Raw genomic sequence first — 15,504 nt, 5'->3', positions numbered from 1 at the left:
CCTTATTGTCAAAGATTATTTGAACAAGCTGAAGTTAGAAGCTGATTGGTTACTATGCACAGCTGCACCAGATTCTGAGTGCACCAGCTTTAGTAAATCTCCTCCATAGTCTCTTCATACATAAATTTTTGTTCAATGTTTTGCGTTATTTGAGAGACTGATTTGTTGTGGCTGATGGAGGTGATTGTATCCCTGATTTGTTGTGGCTGATGGAGGTGATTGTAGCCTTGATTTGTTGTGGCTGATGGAGGTGATTGTTGCAACAGTACTGAATTGTGGCTGATGGCACATGGGAGATTCCTTTCACAGAGATTAATCACTACTACAAATCACTAATGTCCGTAGATAAAATCACTAGACTTACTGATGATTTGCTACAGCATTGGGTTGTGCTTTGCTACAAAACACTTTCCTTCATCAATTTGTAGCTGAGCATAACGATTGCTGCAACACTTCATAGAAAAGCATTAGAAGTGATTGTTACTAGCGATATTGCTGACAAGCTGAAACTCTGATGAATCTCAATAACTGAGCACTTTAGCGGAAAATTGCTTTAAAAATTTCACTGCTAGCGATCCTATTGGAAATCATTATGGTTTTCTTAGCGACAAGTTAATGTAACAAAACATGAGGGTAATTGATGCTTGAAATACACCCGTATGTCATCAGCCTTAAGAGGAAATTGTATTGACACTTCCGCCTAGCAGCACTCTAGGGTCGTTGGTTCAAATCCCAACCACGGTACTACCTGCCTAGAGTTTGCATGTTCTCTCTGGGCCTGCGCAGGTTTCCTGCGGTTACTCCAAAGACATGCTGGCTCCTGTCTAAATTGGCCCTATTATGTGCGTGTGTATGAATGTGAGTTAGGGACCTTAGATTGTAAGTTCCGTGAGGGCAGGGCAGGGGAGGACTGGGGCCCCCGGGCCACTAAAAACTGGTAAAAAGGCCGCACTCAGGGCTGGATTAATGTAGGGGCCAGAGACTGTATACAGCTGTCAGTCACCACCACACAATACTATATTTGCATAGCTGCAGTGTAGTGGTATGAGTGTGCAAAGTACGCTCCTGAATCCGGCCTGGAACAATACTAACACAGTCACTTCCCTGTCAGGCAGAGTGATCTCTGCCTGACAGGAGCTTCCTAGGCCCCGCCTGGCGTGATGTCATGTATTTTTGTTAAACCTCCTTTGTTGCTATTAACCTTTAATTATGTTACCACATTGCATTGCATTATGTGTCTTGCTTCATAACATCAATATCCGTTATAAAACCAGGTGGGCATGGATGGTGAGCTGATTCGATGGTTCAATGGGCCACTTGACTGGACTTGCCCCACAGGCCTAAGGCTGCCAGCCCTCCCCTGGGGCAGGGACTGATATGAATGTACAATATGTGTGTAAAGCTCTGCGTAAATTGACGGCGCTATATAAGTAACTGTAATAAATAAATAGGAAAAAAGTTGTTGGCCAGAAAGGGCACTGGATTACAAATAATATGTAAATAATCAGCCACTGGAATCTTGTGGTTTAACAATTCATGTAAAGATGACCTGTAATATTATATTTGAAAGACTTTTTAGGTCAGTGTACATTTTGCATACAATGCTAAGCATTGTGCTTGATAAAAATGCATTGCATAGTACAGTATTGCACAAATTCCCTGTCTGTATATCATGCCTTCACTGGAGTATGTGCACTATGTCTCTGCCAGTTATTAGTCACATTCAGAGTAAGGCCTTATGCACACTAGATGTTTTTACAGCTGCTTCTAGGGGCGTTTGACTTATTTTTTCTGCCTTTAAAGCCCCTCCATGTTAGCCCATGTGTCCATGTACACATAGGCTTTTAGCAGTGTTTAGTGACAGGAGCTTTTAGAGGCTTTTAGAGGCAGGGGAAAAAAAATGTCTGCCAGTGCATTCAGGCGCAGCAGAGTTTGGGCAGAAAAATGCTTGAAGCTACTAATAGCTGCTAGAAGCTGCTAAACGTTAGTGCTTGTGCATTAGTTAATTTCAATTACCAGAATAACTTATTTATTCTGGCCAATTAAATGAATTAATGTCCAAGAGCTTGACACCTGTAAGCTCCTAAAAGCTTGTAAAAGCCTTTCACAAGGGGCAGATCTGTTTTAACTGACTCCGCTTGCTCAGCGGGGATCCGCTCACTTTGCAGAGACAGACAGACCTCCTCTATGGGGAGATCGGATGATAATGGACAGGCTGTCCATTTTCATCAGATTCCATTCAATCTAACCCTCTGGACAGATGAGAAAACGTATCGCTAGACGTCTGTTTTGAACAGATTTTGTCAGATCGGATGTCTACTGACATCTGCCTCCCCATAGAATACAATGGGTGGCCCGTTTGGGACCAGCTAAAAAATGGACAGGTGGACCCAATTGGTCTGATCGTGTGAAAGGGGCCTAAGGCCCCTTTCACACAGGCGGACCGTTCAGATCCGCCTGTCCGTTTTTTTGGCGGATCTGAACGGTCCCCTCATGCATTCCTATGGGGCATCGGATGTCAGCGGAGACATGTCCGCTGACATCCGACCCGATCCGATCCGTCAAATCTGGACGGATGGAAACCCTATTTTCCATCCGTCCAGTGGATCGGATGGGATCGGGTGAGAACGGACTGACGGTCCGTTGACATCCGATTTCCCCCATAGAGATGCATGGGGAACTGTCAGCTGTGTCTAAAAAATGCCAGTAACCTCAACTGCCTCTAAACTACTATAAAATACTGAGTGTACATGTACACATAAGAGAACATAGAACAGAGTTCAGGGGCTGCTAAAAAAAACTGCCCAACTGTTCCTAAGCGTCCATTTAGCAGCCGCAGTGTGCATAAGGCCTAAGACACTTTTACAAGCGTCAGGCCTTTTTTCTGCTGGCTTCTAGGAGAGTTAAATAAACGTCCTGTGTGCATGAAGACTAAAAGATACACTTCACTGTATGTTAGATAATAATTTATCAGTAAATGTTGCTGATTCAGCAGTACAGCAACAACGAAATAGTGCAGAGGCCTAACTTCCCAATTCTATCATAATTTTATGCTTAGATAAACATAGGAGGGAACGCAGAGATACCTGGCAGTGAATGAGCGATGTAATGGCTGTACTAACTTAATGTTTAACGTAGCCGAGGGGATGACGCTGTCAGACCGACCGAAAATAAATAAATTAACACTTTGTAAAGTTCCTAGTCCATTCTTCATGTCTAGATGATTATGACACCCCTCCATTTACATCAAAAGGATCCCTTATTTATTGACCTGGGGCAAAACGTACAGCTGTGTTGCCAGCTGCAAGTCCTCAAAAAGAGATAATAGTAGAAGCAACAGTATAAAAGGCTTCATTCCCTGTGGAAATAAGGCATGTGTAGGCTAGTATAAAACACTGTTTAGATAAGCTAGTGACCTGTGAAGCCATGCATTATAACCGCAGTGGGCACGTATGATATTCAGAAACACATTGCAAAGCAAACTGGAGTCCAGGACTTAGTATTTGAATTTATATGTTCACCTTTTGTATGTGTGTGTGTGTGTGTGTTGTTTTTGGGAATAGGAAATGCTTCCCATAGAGCGAAGCATAGCAATGACTTAATTAGCTAAAATGCCCATAGATACAGGGTGATAATCAAACATAAGGAAATTATAATGTAACCAATCATTTTTTACTCTTACACTTAATACGCATACACATGTGTACCCTACAAATATGTACAGCATCTCAAAAAAGTGAGTACACCCCTCACATTTTTATAAGTATTTTATTATATCTTTTCATGTGACAATACTGAAGAAATTACACTTTGCTGCAATGTAAAGTAGTGAGTGTACAGCTTGTATAACAGTGTAAATTTGCTGTCCCCTCAAAATAACTCAACACACAGCCATTAATGCCTAACCTGCTGGCAACAACTGAGTGGAACCTTCCCTGTTAAACCGCTGTATGGTCTTGGCCATTGTGCTGCAGCTCAGTTTCAGGGTCTTGGCAATCTTCTTATAGCCTAGGCCATCTTTATGTAGAGCAACAATTCTTTTTTCGAGCCCTCAGAGAGTTCTTTGCCTTGAGGTGCCAAGTTGAACTTCCAGCGACCAGTATGAGAGAATGAGAGCGATAACACCATATTTAACACACCTGTTCCCCATTCACACCTGAGACCTTGTAACACTAATGATTCACATGACACCGGGGAAGGAAAATGGCGAATTGGGCCCAATTTGGATATTTTCACTTAGGGGTGTACTCACTTTTGTTGCCAACGGTTTAAACAATAATGGCTGTGCTTTGAGGGGACAGCAAATTTACACTGTTATACAAGCTGTACACTCACTACTTTACATTGTAGCAAAGTGTAATTTCTTCAGTGTTGTCACATGAAAAGATATAATAAAATATTTACAAAATGTGAGGGGTGTACTCACTTTTGTAAGATACTGTATCATGTGCTGGGTGCTACTGGGCTACAATGGGCTATAAAACTAGAACATCCAGGTTACATAGTTACATAGTCTGGTTGAAAAAAGACACAAGCCCATCTAGTTCAACCAATAAGGTTAATTCACTTCTTGTTCAGCTCAAAGGTTCCAAGCTAATCTGCAAGGCCTTCTGCACATTTAGCAAGCTCATCTACTGACCAACTGTTCACAATTGCAAGTATTGAATAATTTCTATGAGAACCTTAATATGGCCCATGGATAGTGGCTAGCAGATCCTCTAGAATATTTTATTTGGCAATAAATTGATGCCCATGACTTGTTACCAGTCCACGATGATATGAAACCTTCATTTTTTATATCAGACAGTAGATTAAAAACTTTGGTATGGGCACTGCATTGCAGAATGTGGTACCTTCAGAGCTGGAGAACTTGGAATACTGGCTTTGATCAACTGTTGTAGCTCCCTCTACATTAGACAGTAAGCTAGATAGGGATTAAATTGATTGGTTCAATAATTGATGCAATTTGCTGCAAAATATATTAAAACAAAACTCCAGGCACAGAGATTTTGGTAAGTTTTCTTTTTTCAAAGAATAATAGTAAAAGGTTAATAAACATTTTCAGTACAGGAATTGGCCAATCAAATGTATACACAATCACTGAGAAGATACTTCAACAACCGAGTTAAAAGGAGGTGTGGGGTCCGAAGGGGACCCATGCTCTATATTGCACCCTGTGGGAGTCACGGGGTCGATCTGTGTATGACGTAATGGGGATAAATATTCAAATATCCTGTGTAATAGGGTCTAGTGGGGAGCTGAACGTAAGAGAGATACAGAGCAGAGAGAAGATATGCAGACAGATAGAGCAGAAGAGGATAAGCAAGGGTAGGGAAGGGAGTAGGGTAGCTACTGAGAGGAATGGACCCCGAGTCCAGTCCATTTGATCATTCTCAATAGACTTCTCGAGTAGTCAGTCCTCATATTGATCCAAGTGGATACATATTGGTCAAACTTTTTTTTCCTATGCACATGATTGCGTATTTTTTGCAAAGTACAACTTCACCACATTCACTATGATCTGGAGTATATTCTCTTGCAAAGTGAATAGCTTTTTTACCTTTAGTAAACAACCCCATGATGTTCTGTGAATGGCCAAAGCGAGAGGGGACAAAAAAAAGGCACTACCGCTACAGTTTGTGAGACCTACAGCTCTGATATCCAGATTGAGCTCAAAATATAGTGGGAGCTATACAATCTGGCATAAAGAAAAGTATTGATTTTAAAGTACAGTGCAGTGATTTTACCATTTATTACACCTGAGCAGAAGTAACATTCATTTACACTTCAGAACTTACCAAAATCTCTATGCCTGGAGTTGGGCTTTAAACAAAGCACTATGGGATAGTGGAACATAGATTTAGTTTATGCTAAGGATATTGGTTTAATAGGGTCATTCAAGACAAGGGTCTGCTTAGCATTCATTCATACAAAGTTCACAATGCACTGGAACTAATCAATTCACAAAGTGGTTGCAGTATTGGTCTTCTCCATCATAGAAAGATGATGCCTGCTGGGAGCTGCAGCACTTCTTGAGCAGGATCCAGATGTCTAAGTGCTGCATTGTATGGGGGAACTGCTAAACAATTATTCCCCATTTAAAATAACTTCTACTTTTACGTTGTATGCTTTAAACCACTTTAATATTAGATCTAACAAGATAAAAACAATAAAACTGTACTTCTATTCATAGTTATTTTCTATATTGCTACCACCCAAACCTTGCTGTCTGATTCCCCTGCAGAAGGTTGTAATATATATATATAACTACAGATTATAGCGCACACATACAAAAGGAGTAACTTTTAAATATTACAAGGCTACTGAGACCTGATCAAAATGAGAAAAATGGGGATTTGTTCACACTATATGGCCATATCGTGCTTAAGCCCACCACTGCGTCAAAGAACCCTATTATCAGTGAGATTTACACTACCCATGAAATGAAGGATAAATCCCACCTCTATACATATATATCTATATATATATATATATATATATATATATATATAGGCCTGACCAAAACCACACTACAATGAAAATCAACACCATCTACATAACGTGCACCTATCATTTTATGGCCTATATAGACACATGAATACCATAAAAGGGTGACCTCTGTAAACCCTGTGCAAGACAAAGCAGATGTCCTGTTGTCCAGAACTTCCCAATTATGGAAGGAAATATTTCCATTATGCTTGGAACAAATTTAGAACATTATTTTATAAATTCTGAATAATCCAGAACGGAACTTGTGTAACTTCACCCAGGTGAAGAATTTCTGTAAATCCTGTGCAATCATCGGGTGCCCTGGGTGATATTGTTGCTGAACATTTGATCTTCTCCCTGGTCCACTCATAATGAACAGAACGGAAAGTCATTGGTTTGGCATTTCCCTAATACTGAGCTTGTTATGGGAAAACTTTGAGTTCACTTCCTGCTTTTGTAGAAGGAGATGAAGAGTGTACAAAGAATGAGCAAAGCTTGTTTCCACAAATCAGCCTGGTTATTTTTATAAAGTGATGACATTGGCAGCAAGGAAAGATCTAGTATGCCTTTGTAGAAAAAAAAAAAGCTGTATAATTTCTAGTGTAGGGCGTGGAGTTCCACAGAAATGCTGTGCGTTCTATAAGAACAATAAAAACAAAGCCCATTGCCAGTGTTGTAATTGGTTCTTTGGTGAAAAAAAAAAAGCATTATATAAAATTGCACGTACAAATTTCCTGGGGTGGCCAAACATGGAGACAGGCACATTGAGTGCCTCAGACCCCTGAAGATGGCCAGTTGGACCTTATTAACATGAAAATACATTCTTAAAGTGTTACTAAACCCAGGACCCTGCATTCACAATATCTGGTCTCCCACAGTACACAGAACATGGACATGCAATTATTTTAGTAAATATAAACTGCTAAATTGTTTTTCTCATCAGCAGTATATAGCAGACATCTATCAGTGTCCGGCCGAGCACTGGATTAAGCTTGGCCGGTTGTAGGAAGAGTTTTCATTCTCCGCTGACTGCTCTATGAGGTTGCATGACCGCTGACCCTCTGTCTGGACAGTGCTGATTGGCCCTGTGCTGATCACATGCACCCTCCCAAAAAAAAAAAAGCTTGGTATATGGGGCTGTGAGGTCTGTCTTATATTTGGCAAAGGTGTTGTCTTTTACAGCATTTTTTACTATATTGTCATGGTGTTTTTAACACTTTAAGATGATTCTCTTTACAGAGATATCAACCAATACTTAACAAACAAGATTTAAAACATTCCCAATACTTTTAGTGATTTGGAATTGGCAACTTCTAGGTGTGTCTGCTCTTGAACCTGTCTGATTGGCCAGTGGTATCTTCTACAATCCATACAGAAACCTTTATTATGCCTCAGGCATTGCTTTAGGGTGAAAATGTATGGGTGTGTAATTATTTTGAGAAAAGTTCAGTCACATCAGCTAGTTTTATTGATATTGTATATTTTATTTATATTTGTAAGTCATGAGAGACACCATTAGGAATGTATTCCTCCTTTTCTACATCTCAAGATTTTATGACAGACATTTGTGTTCTATTTTAATGCATCTACTGACTGGCTCAGTTAATTCCTGTTGACAGATCCACTTAAAGTAGGATAAACCAGTTACCCTCATCCCAGGTTATCTCTATTGCTGGGAACATTTCCATAGAAATGATGGACTTAGACTACAGATAAATTGACTAGGCATTCCCTAGGAATATCCTCCTAGCTGGAAATTGCAGTGTGTAACAGCACACAGGTCAAAGGTGACAACAAGTAGTGCGTTTGACCCTTCAACACAAAGGTGAACCTAGCCTGTTCCCAGCACTCTATCATTAGATTGGATGTGCCATGCATCACTACACATCTTTTGTTGATGTAACCTTGTAACACGTTTTATCTGGTTAAATACTGTGATCCCTTCCTTTTAACTTTCAGAAACACCTCTTTGTCATTTTCAGTAGTGTGCTAAAGGCTTTTTTTTTTAACAAAGAGGAAAATAGATTCACTTCTGAATAGCCCAAGAATAATGTCCATTTGGTAAAAGGAAATATTATTTAAAGGATCAGTTCACCCCCAGCTGCAATGCATGCTTTCCAGGGGGCTGATTCACAAGGATTCTTTGTATTTCAAGAGGAAATTCCATTGGATGGTGAGTATACCATCGAACGTCTTACCACCTTGCACTAATGATATAAGAATGGGTAGTTCACTAAGAGGCAACAATGTTAACCTGTACCAACCATGACAACCGTAAAATACAGTGACCATACAGTGCTGTTTTTGAGTTTTTATAATAAGCTTAACTGTAATATATTTTGAGCTAGTACAATGCAATGATGTAAAATTGCACCCAAAAACACAAAAACACATAAAATCTCACTTTCAATCCATTTTTATATATCTACTGCTCACCACAGTTTGCAAAGGTCTTTAATACTAATTTAGGACTTTGCTGAGTTTGAGTACAGCATGTTACAGTATCTTATTGCAGATAGTGTGAGCAAAAAAGTGGTCATTTATAATTTGATCATTTGTTGTTTGTTTTTGTTTTTTTTTTTTGTTTTTTGAGTATTTAACCAGATCTTACTTTTTATACAGGTAAACCAGGGAGCCTCAAAGGCACTGGGCTCAGGCCTTGGATATTTGGAGCATATCTGCCAGCTCATAGAAAAAATTGGCCAGCTTCAGGAGCATAATTTAAAGCTGCAAAAACAAATCTTTGTGTTACAAAAGGAAGACAGAATGAAACAAATGAAAGAGGTAAGAGAACCATTAATACCAAGTTCACTAAGAAAATTAATTACGAAATTGAAAGTGTCAGGATGTCCTGTGGACTGTCCTATTGTGTTTTATTATTAGCTTATTAGTGACTTGCACGGCAAATGCAAAATACTTACGTAGCAATAATTAGGAATAGGTTTCTTGGATTAACCAAAGGGGACCTGCCACAAATCAAAATATCTGTTTGAGAAGTCTAGCAGATATTTCAAGTTAGTGACGACATGTGCAGTAAAACTGAATATAGTAGATTTGCCTTAACTAGCCTAGAAAGGCACAGATTGGCAACAATTATTTCAGGGGAGGACTGGAAACCTTTGGCCTAAATGCCACACATGACCAACCAGCCCTTTAATGGTAGGGACAGATTTTTGTGAACTAAAGAAAGTAGACACGCAGGGAGTGTCTTTGTGCTGCAGTGGTTGGGAGCCCTTGCCAGAAGGGGAGCGTTCTTAAAGGGCTTATTTCACCAAACGTTTTTACCTCTTCCAGCATCAGCTTTCTTTGAAGCTACTGGCACGTGGTCATTTAATGCCTTAGAGCCACAAAAAAAGCTTGTGCTAGAAGACTTCAATTTATCAGGTACTGAGATCACAAGTTTGAATGGGGAGCAGGCAGCTATAAAACTACCATGCCTTCGTCACTGACTGCAGATATCGCAGTGATTGAGGTCTAAATAGTATCTTTTTTCCTACCCAACTAATATAATTAGTACTGGCCTGTGGGGTAAATGCCCAGTACTTTTCTTTGTAAAAGGCTACATTATAGAAATTATCGTTATATACCATTTTAAGCACTATGTAACATATTTCAAATTTTAAGTAGGTTGGTTCAGAATAAGCAACACTTTTTAATCCATTTTGTCTTTATAATGTGTGTAAGCCCCTTAGGAAATTGAAAAGCATCATGTAATATGCTATATAAAATAAATATTATTAATCTTCATAATCATAAAAATATAGTTATGCTTTTTGCCCAGTGTAGGCCTAACTGCTGTAGGCCAATATGAGTTCAAAAACTGTAAACATAAAGTAACAGTTTACTATAGATAGGAACATAGTAGTAGGTAGTAATGAGTTCTATAACTTCCAACATTTGTGCAACACCATCATTGACTGGCTCAGAAGCATTGCTGGAACAATGACACTTTCTTTCTGTTAGGCCAGGTAGTTGGTATTAGGAAGGGTTGGAATAGACAGGGGTGTATGTACAGCAATGCAGGAAACCTGTTTAACCTAATAGCAGGCAATTTCACCTGTGACCTGGAAGGCGTTTGACCCCTTAAGGCTTGTACACACTTGACAAAAATCGGACAAAATATCCTCCGATTTTTCTCTCTCATGCTCAGCGGTCATAACCCTTTTTAGTTGACAGTGCATAATGTTCACGAAATTTCTTGTCCGATTTTTAAAATTTTTTGGGACATTTGTTCCTAGACTTCTGGGTCGTCAGCAACTTCAGATCATGCGTGGTCTTTTGTATCCGATTTTTCGCGGACGCACTGCATACAAATTAAACAAAAATTGGTCGTGCTGGGGACAGACAATAAAAATGTTGGTGTTTGTCCCTCTGTTTTTTTTTTTTCATTGAAAATGTTGGCATCGGCTGCTGAAAGTTGTGTACACACTAGCCGAAAATCGTACGATTTTACCTCGGATGGGAATTTTCGGCAGATTTCTACTAGTGTGTACCCTACTTTACACTGCCAACCTTCCTATTTATCTGCCACTGTGGAAAGCCCACATATAATCTATTATTTATCACATTAAATGCTTAGATTACAGGCAGGAGGTAAAGAGCAGATTGCCTAGCATCCAGATAACCTTCCACATAAACATACCTCAGCTTCATAAATGTATGGTAACATATACACACTGTCAAATCATCAATCAAGATTGCCTGCCTTTCCAGAAGAGAATAAAGAAATTGGTGATGTAGAAGATCCAGGAATTCCATTAGAAGGGGCTTAGTTTAGGAATGCCAGCAATGTGAGCATGATATCATAACCCTGACTGCAAGGACTGAGATGTAACAGCTCACATGCCTTCTCTCTCCTTGGTGTAGGAGTACTTTGGACAGCACTGCTCCTGTGGAGCAGCGAATATTTTGCTCAGCCCGTACCAGGAGTCTAAGAAGCATTTTCATGTGAGGAGGAACCGGCCGCATAGTATGTTTGTACAAAGTGGAAACCAATCTGACCTCTCCATGATCCCAGAAATTGGCATTAACTATGAAAAGTTTGGCTACAAAGGTTGGTTTCTTATCAGTTTGTCTTCTTTAACACACCCTAAAAGATTGCAACTGAACAATAGAAATAAAGATGAGACTCTTTTACTGTGTTGCAGTCCACAAACGCTGGCTGCTTCATTTATACTCTCTAGTTTTCACTGTAGTTTTGTTCAAGATGATTCGAACACCATTTACATGCACAATCATAATCTTCTATAAGCCTACATATTCTTAAATAATTTCTTTAAAGCTAGCTATACACAAAAAAATATTTATTCTGGGGTAACAGTGGAACCAACAAGTGCAAATACATGTAGATCTACCTAAGGCTGGCCATACATGATACAATTGTCTTACAATTTTCTGTACAACTTTTTTTTAGATTTACCTTCAACTGTGTAGTGCAAAGACCTACCAAATTGGATACAATTTAAAGTGTTGTTTAGTTTTGACCTCACATTATATGGTTTTTGGGAAATCTAACAGAAAATTGTACAAGAAAATTAAAAATGTATGGCCAGCTTAAGACATTTAAAAATGGTGTAGCAACCTGGAAGATTTCTGATAAAGTCACTGCTGGGACGAAGTCATGGCGCTATTTGTTCTGTGGGTGAGGGGGGGGGGTTGGGAGGAGCCTTCCTGGCTGGCAGAACACAATGATTACTGCTACCTGCTACAGCTGCTGGAAGTAATCGAATGTAAATAATCAGACAGGCTGGTTGTACCCAAGTTGATTGATGGATCCACTTGGGTACAGTCAACCTGCCCATACACTAATCGAGTCTCAGCCAGTCCCTGCTGTATTGGCCAAATTTCGATTTATGTATGGCTGGCTTTACTATCCACTATACAGATACTCTTCTTGCTATACCTATTTATTGTTTTATTAAATAATCCATAATCAGAGAAGAAAATTAAAGTTAAAAGAATGTAGTCACACATGTTATCATTGTTGAGTACTCCTGGTAATGCTAGTTGCCTACTGACTCTGTGTTTTAATACTTTGAATCACTAACATTGAACAAGTAGACCAATAAGGATTACTTATAACTTTTTTCCACCTTTCTTGGTCTGCATACTTGATCTGAGCCAGAAAGTTTTAAAGCTAGTGGGTTAGTATAAGCAGCCAACTAAGGCAACTAGCATTTTTCCTAGGACATTAGCAATGGTATGCCCATTAGAGGGTGCTTAAAGTGGTACTAAAGGTTCCAAATGAAAAAAAATAAATAAAAAAATAACAAACATGATATGCTTACCTGCTCTGTGTAATGGTCTGTTCATCCTCCTCTTCTCGGTCCTCTACTGGAACTCCTGGCTCTCTCCCCCCACCGAGTGTTTCCACAGCAAGCCGCTTGCTATGGGGGTACTCGTGCGTGCTCGCTCCTGAGCCCCGCTCTGTGTGTCCATAAGACACATAGAACGGGGTTTGGTCACACCCACCGGTCCCTCCCCACTGGCCAAAAGCTCCCGCTGCTGTGTCTCAGCCAATGAAGAGACAGAGAGCTGGGACAGCAGCAGCTCTCAAGCACATTGCTGGATCAAGATCAGGCTCAGGTGTGTATTTAGGTGGATTTGCAGGAGAAGCTACAGACTGAAGGTTTTTTACTGTTATGCATAGAATGCATGAGGGTAAAAAAAGCCTTCAGCCTTTACAGCCACTTTAATGTCCTTATGTTCAGCCATTGAGTGGCCAACGATGATCTAACTCATGCTCATTCTCCCTTATTGGCAACCCTACAGATGCCCGGAGTGTACTCTGAGCATGCATCACAGGCAGGGTACACAAAGAAAACATGTAGAGTTTCTTTCTGTTAAGAAACTCTACCTGCCGACATTTTTTTTTTTTTTAATGTGCAGTTCCACCTTTGCTGTTAAGTTCGAGACACCCCCACTACATGTTTGTTATGTGTTCCCATTCACACAACATAATATGTAGCATACTTAAAAATATAATTTTTTTTAAATTATTTCTTACCTTTCTAGTTGATTCTTTTGTGCAGATTTATACATATTCTACTTCTATTTCTTAGAAAAGATGGCAATGTCAAGATAAGGGACAAACTGAGGGAGTTTGTTTTGTGCATTAACATACAGTGTACCCAATCCTTGAAATCTTTAACCCTTTTTTAGGACAGACAGTTCTGCACATTTCATTTACAACTGATAATGAAGATCTGCTAAATTAGTACAGACAGGGTTAATTATGGCAAACATTATTCCCCACCCCCTTCTTTAACATTACACAGAAGGAAAGTAAGTAAAAAACAAGTAAAAAGGTTAGCAACAATGTTAAATACCTTCTCTAAAGTTATGCTATATGGAAGGGAACACAAAACACATATAAAGTGGATGTTTTTCCAATTTGGCTGCAAAATTAGAAATACAAGATTAGTCCTGTTTTAATGCGCAACTAAGGGAGGCTGGCTGTTGTCCCCATACCAGAGCCAGGCAGGGACTTCCTTTTGCTCAAGTGCCTGTCTGGCTCTAAGAACTCCACTAAGTATCTAGCCTGTGTACTTTAACATTCAGACTCGAATATATAACATTCTGAAAGGACTGGCACCAACATATTATTATTAATTAATTGCACCACCTTTTTATTATTAATTCATTTTAAATATAAAATGTCCATTTTGCAGGTGTATACATGGAACAGAGATGTATTACAATCATATGCTAATTTTTATAGATCAGTAAAAAGGTCAGATTTAATTTGGTTACTGAACCTACAGCTGTATGTATAGACCATGATATAGGTAAAAATGAGAACATTAAGTAAAAAATTATATTGTAACTCCATTGTAACTCTGTGTACTGTTGTAGGAAACAACGTCCAGTTAGATGGTTGGAGAAGTCCTAACATACTGGGAGTGAGGAAGCCTTTCACTAAACTAAAATGTGATGACAAAGAAAGTAAGCTGGGCTGGGACAGAAATTTCAATGAAGCTTTTGCACCATTGGAACAAGATATGAAAAAGGTAAATTATTTTTTAACCATATTTTATGATGTTGAATTACAAAGTCTATGTCCCAGTTAATAGAGAAACAAGCTTGATTCTGGATCCATTATAGGACCCCCCAGAGATGAACCCAATCTGTACATCCTTCATTCCTTAATAGCACTGACAATGTAGATAATGTCTACAATACACACTCACTGGTCCAGGCTATGCCTGTATCTGGAGACATTAAAGAGACCATTAATTTCAAAACAATCTTCTTATAAGACTATATGTGCATCCTACTGCATTTACGTATTTCGGCATGTTATTTATCTGTGAATGCCTCCTTTGTGTGGACATTCCAGTGCCCTGAGATTGCTGCTGGACATTGATATCTTGTATGTGTAGTCAGCATCCCCAGCAGACTCCAAACTGTCACTAACGGGACACTCTATAGTATGCAGTTTCAGTTCACCCACTGATACATCAAAGGTTATATGGATAGGCAAGAGGAGGGACGTAGGAGCTGGGCCAACACAGACAGTAATTAGATGCTCTCAGAAGAGATGAGGGCTATGGTATGGCAAGGAGCTGTGCTAGGGATATTGACATGTCAAATTTGCAAGAAAGTGTAGAGGCACATTGCAAATTAATCCAAAAAAATCGATTATGGTAAAGAAAAACACTGAAAGTAAACATTTAAAATACTTATTTTCTTACCTTCATAATATATATGTATATATATCTGTAAATCTATAACTGGTTTAGAGGCACTCACGGGTCTTACAGAGGGGGAAGAACAAACACAGCAGCGTTTTTATTGTCAACGTTTCGATGAAGCTCAGTCCATCTTTCTCGTCGAGAAAGATGGACTGAGCTTCATCGAAACGCTGAAAATAAATACACAGCTGTTTTTGATCTTCCTCTTTTGCAAGACCTGTAAGTGCCTGTAAACCAGTTTTGGATTTATAAGGATTTCTTTGTGGGTGAACACCCGAACTTTATTTACTTTAAACAGATGGCTACCCTTGGAACTGTTATA

The 15,504-nt window shown here is 39.3% G+C and overlaps 1 protein-coding gene across 1 annotated transcript in view; it reads left to right on the top strand.

The window, feature by feature from the left end:
* The window catches only part of LOC309562543 (uncharacterized protein), a 59,390-nt gene that overhangs the window by 34,064 nt on the left and 9,822 nt on the right, over positions 1-15,504 (top strand). Inside the window, exons 3-5 of the mRNA XM_082266790.1 lie at positions 9,112-9,273; positions 11,356-11,542; positions 14,344-14,498. Of these exons, the coding sequence (XP_082122916.1) occupies positions 9,112-9,273; positions 11,356-11,542; positions 14,344-14,498 (504 nt within the window). The remainder of the gene's footprint in view (positions 1-9,111; positions 9,274-11,355; positions 11,543-14,343; positions 14,499-15,504) is intronic.

This window comes from Pelophylax lessonae, assembly GCF_965119305.1.
Source record: "Pelophylax lessonae genome assembly, chromosome: 9".
NCBI lineage: Eukaryota > Metazoa > Chordata > Amphibia > Anura > Ranidae > Pelophylax > Pelophylax lessonae.
The sequence above is the reverse complement of the archived record's forward strand: the minus strand, read 5'-3'. Positions and strand labels throughout refer to the sequence as shown.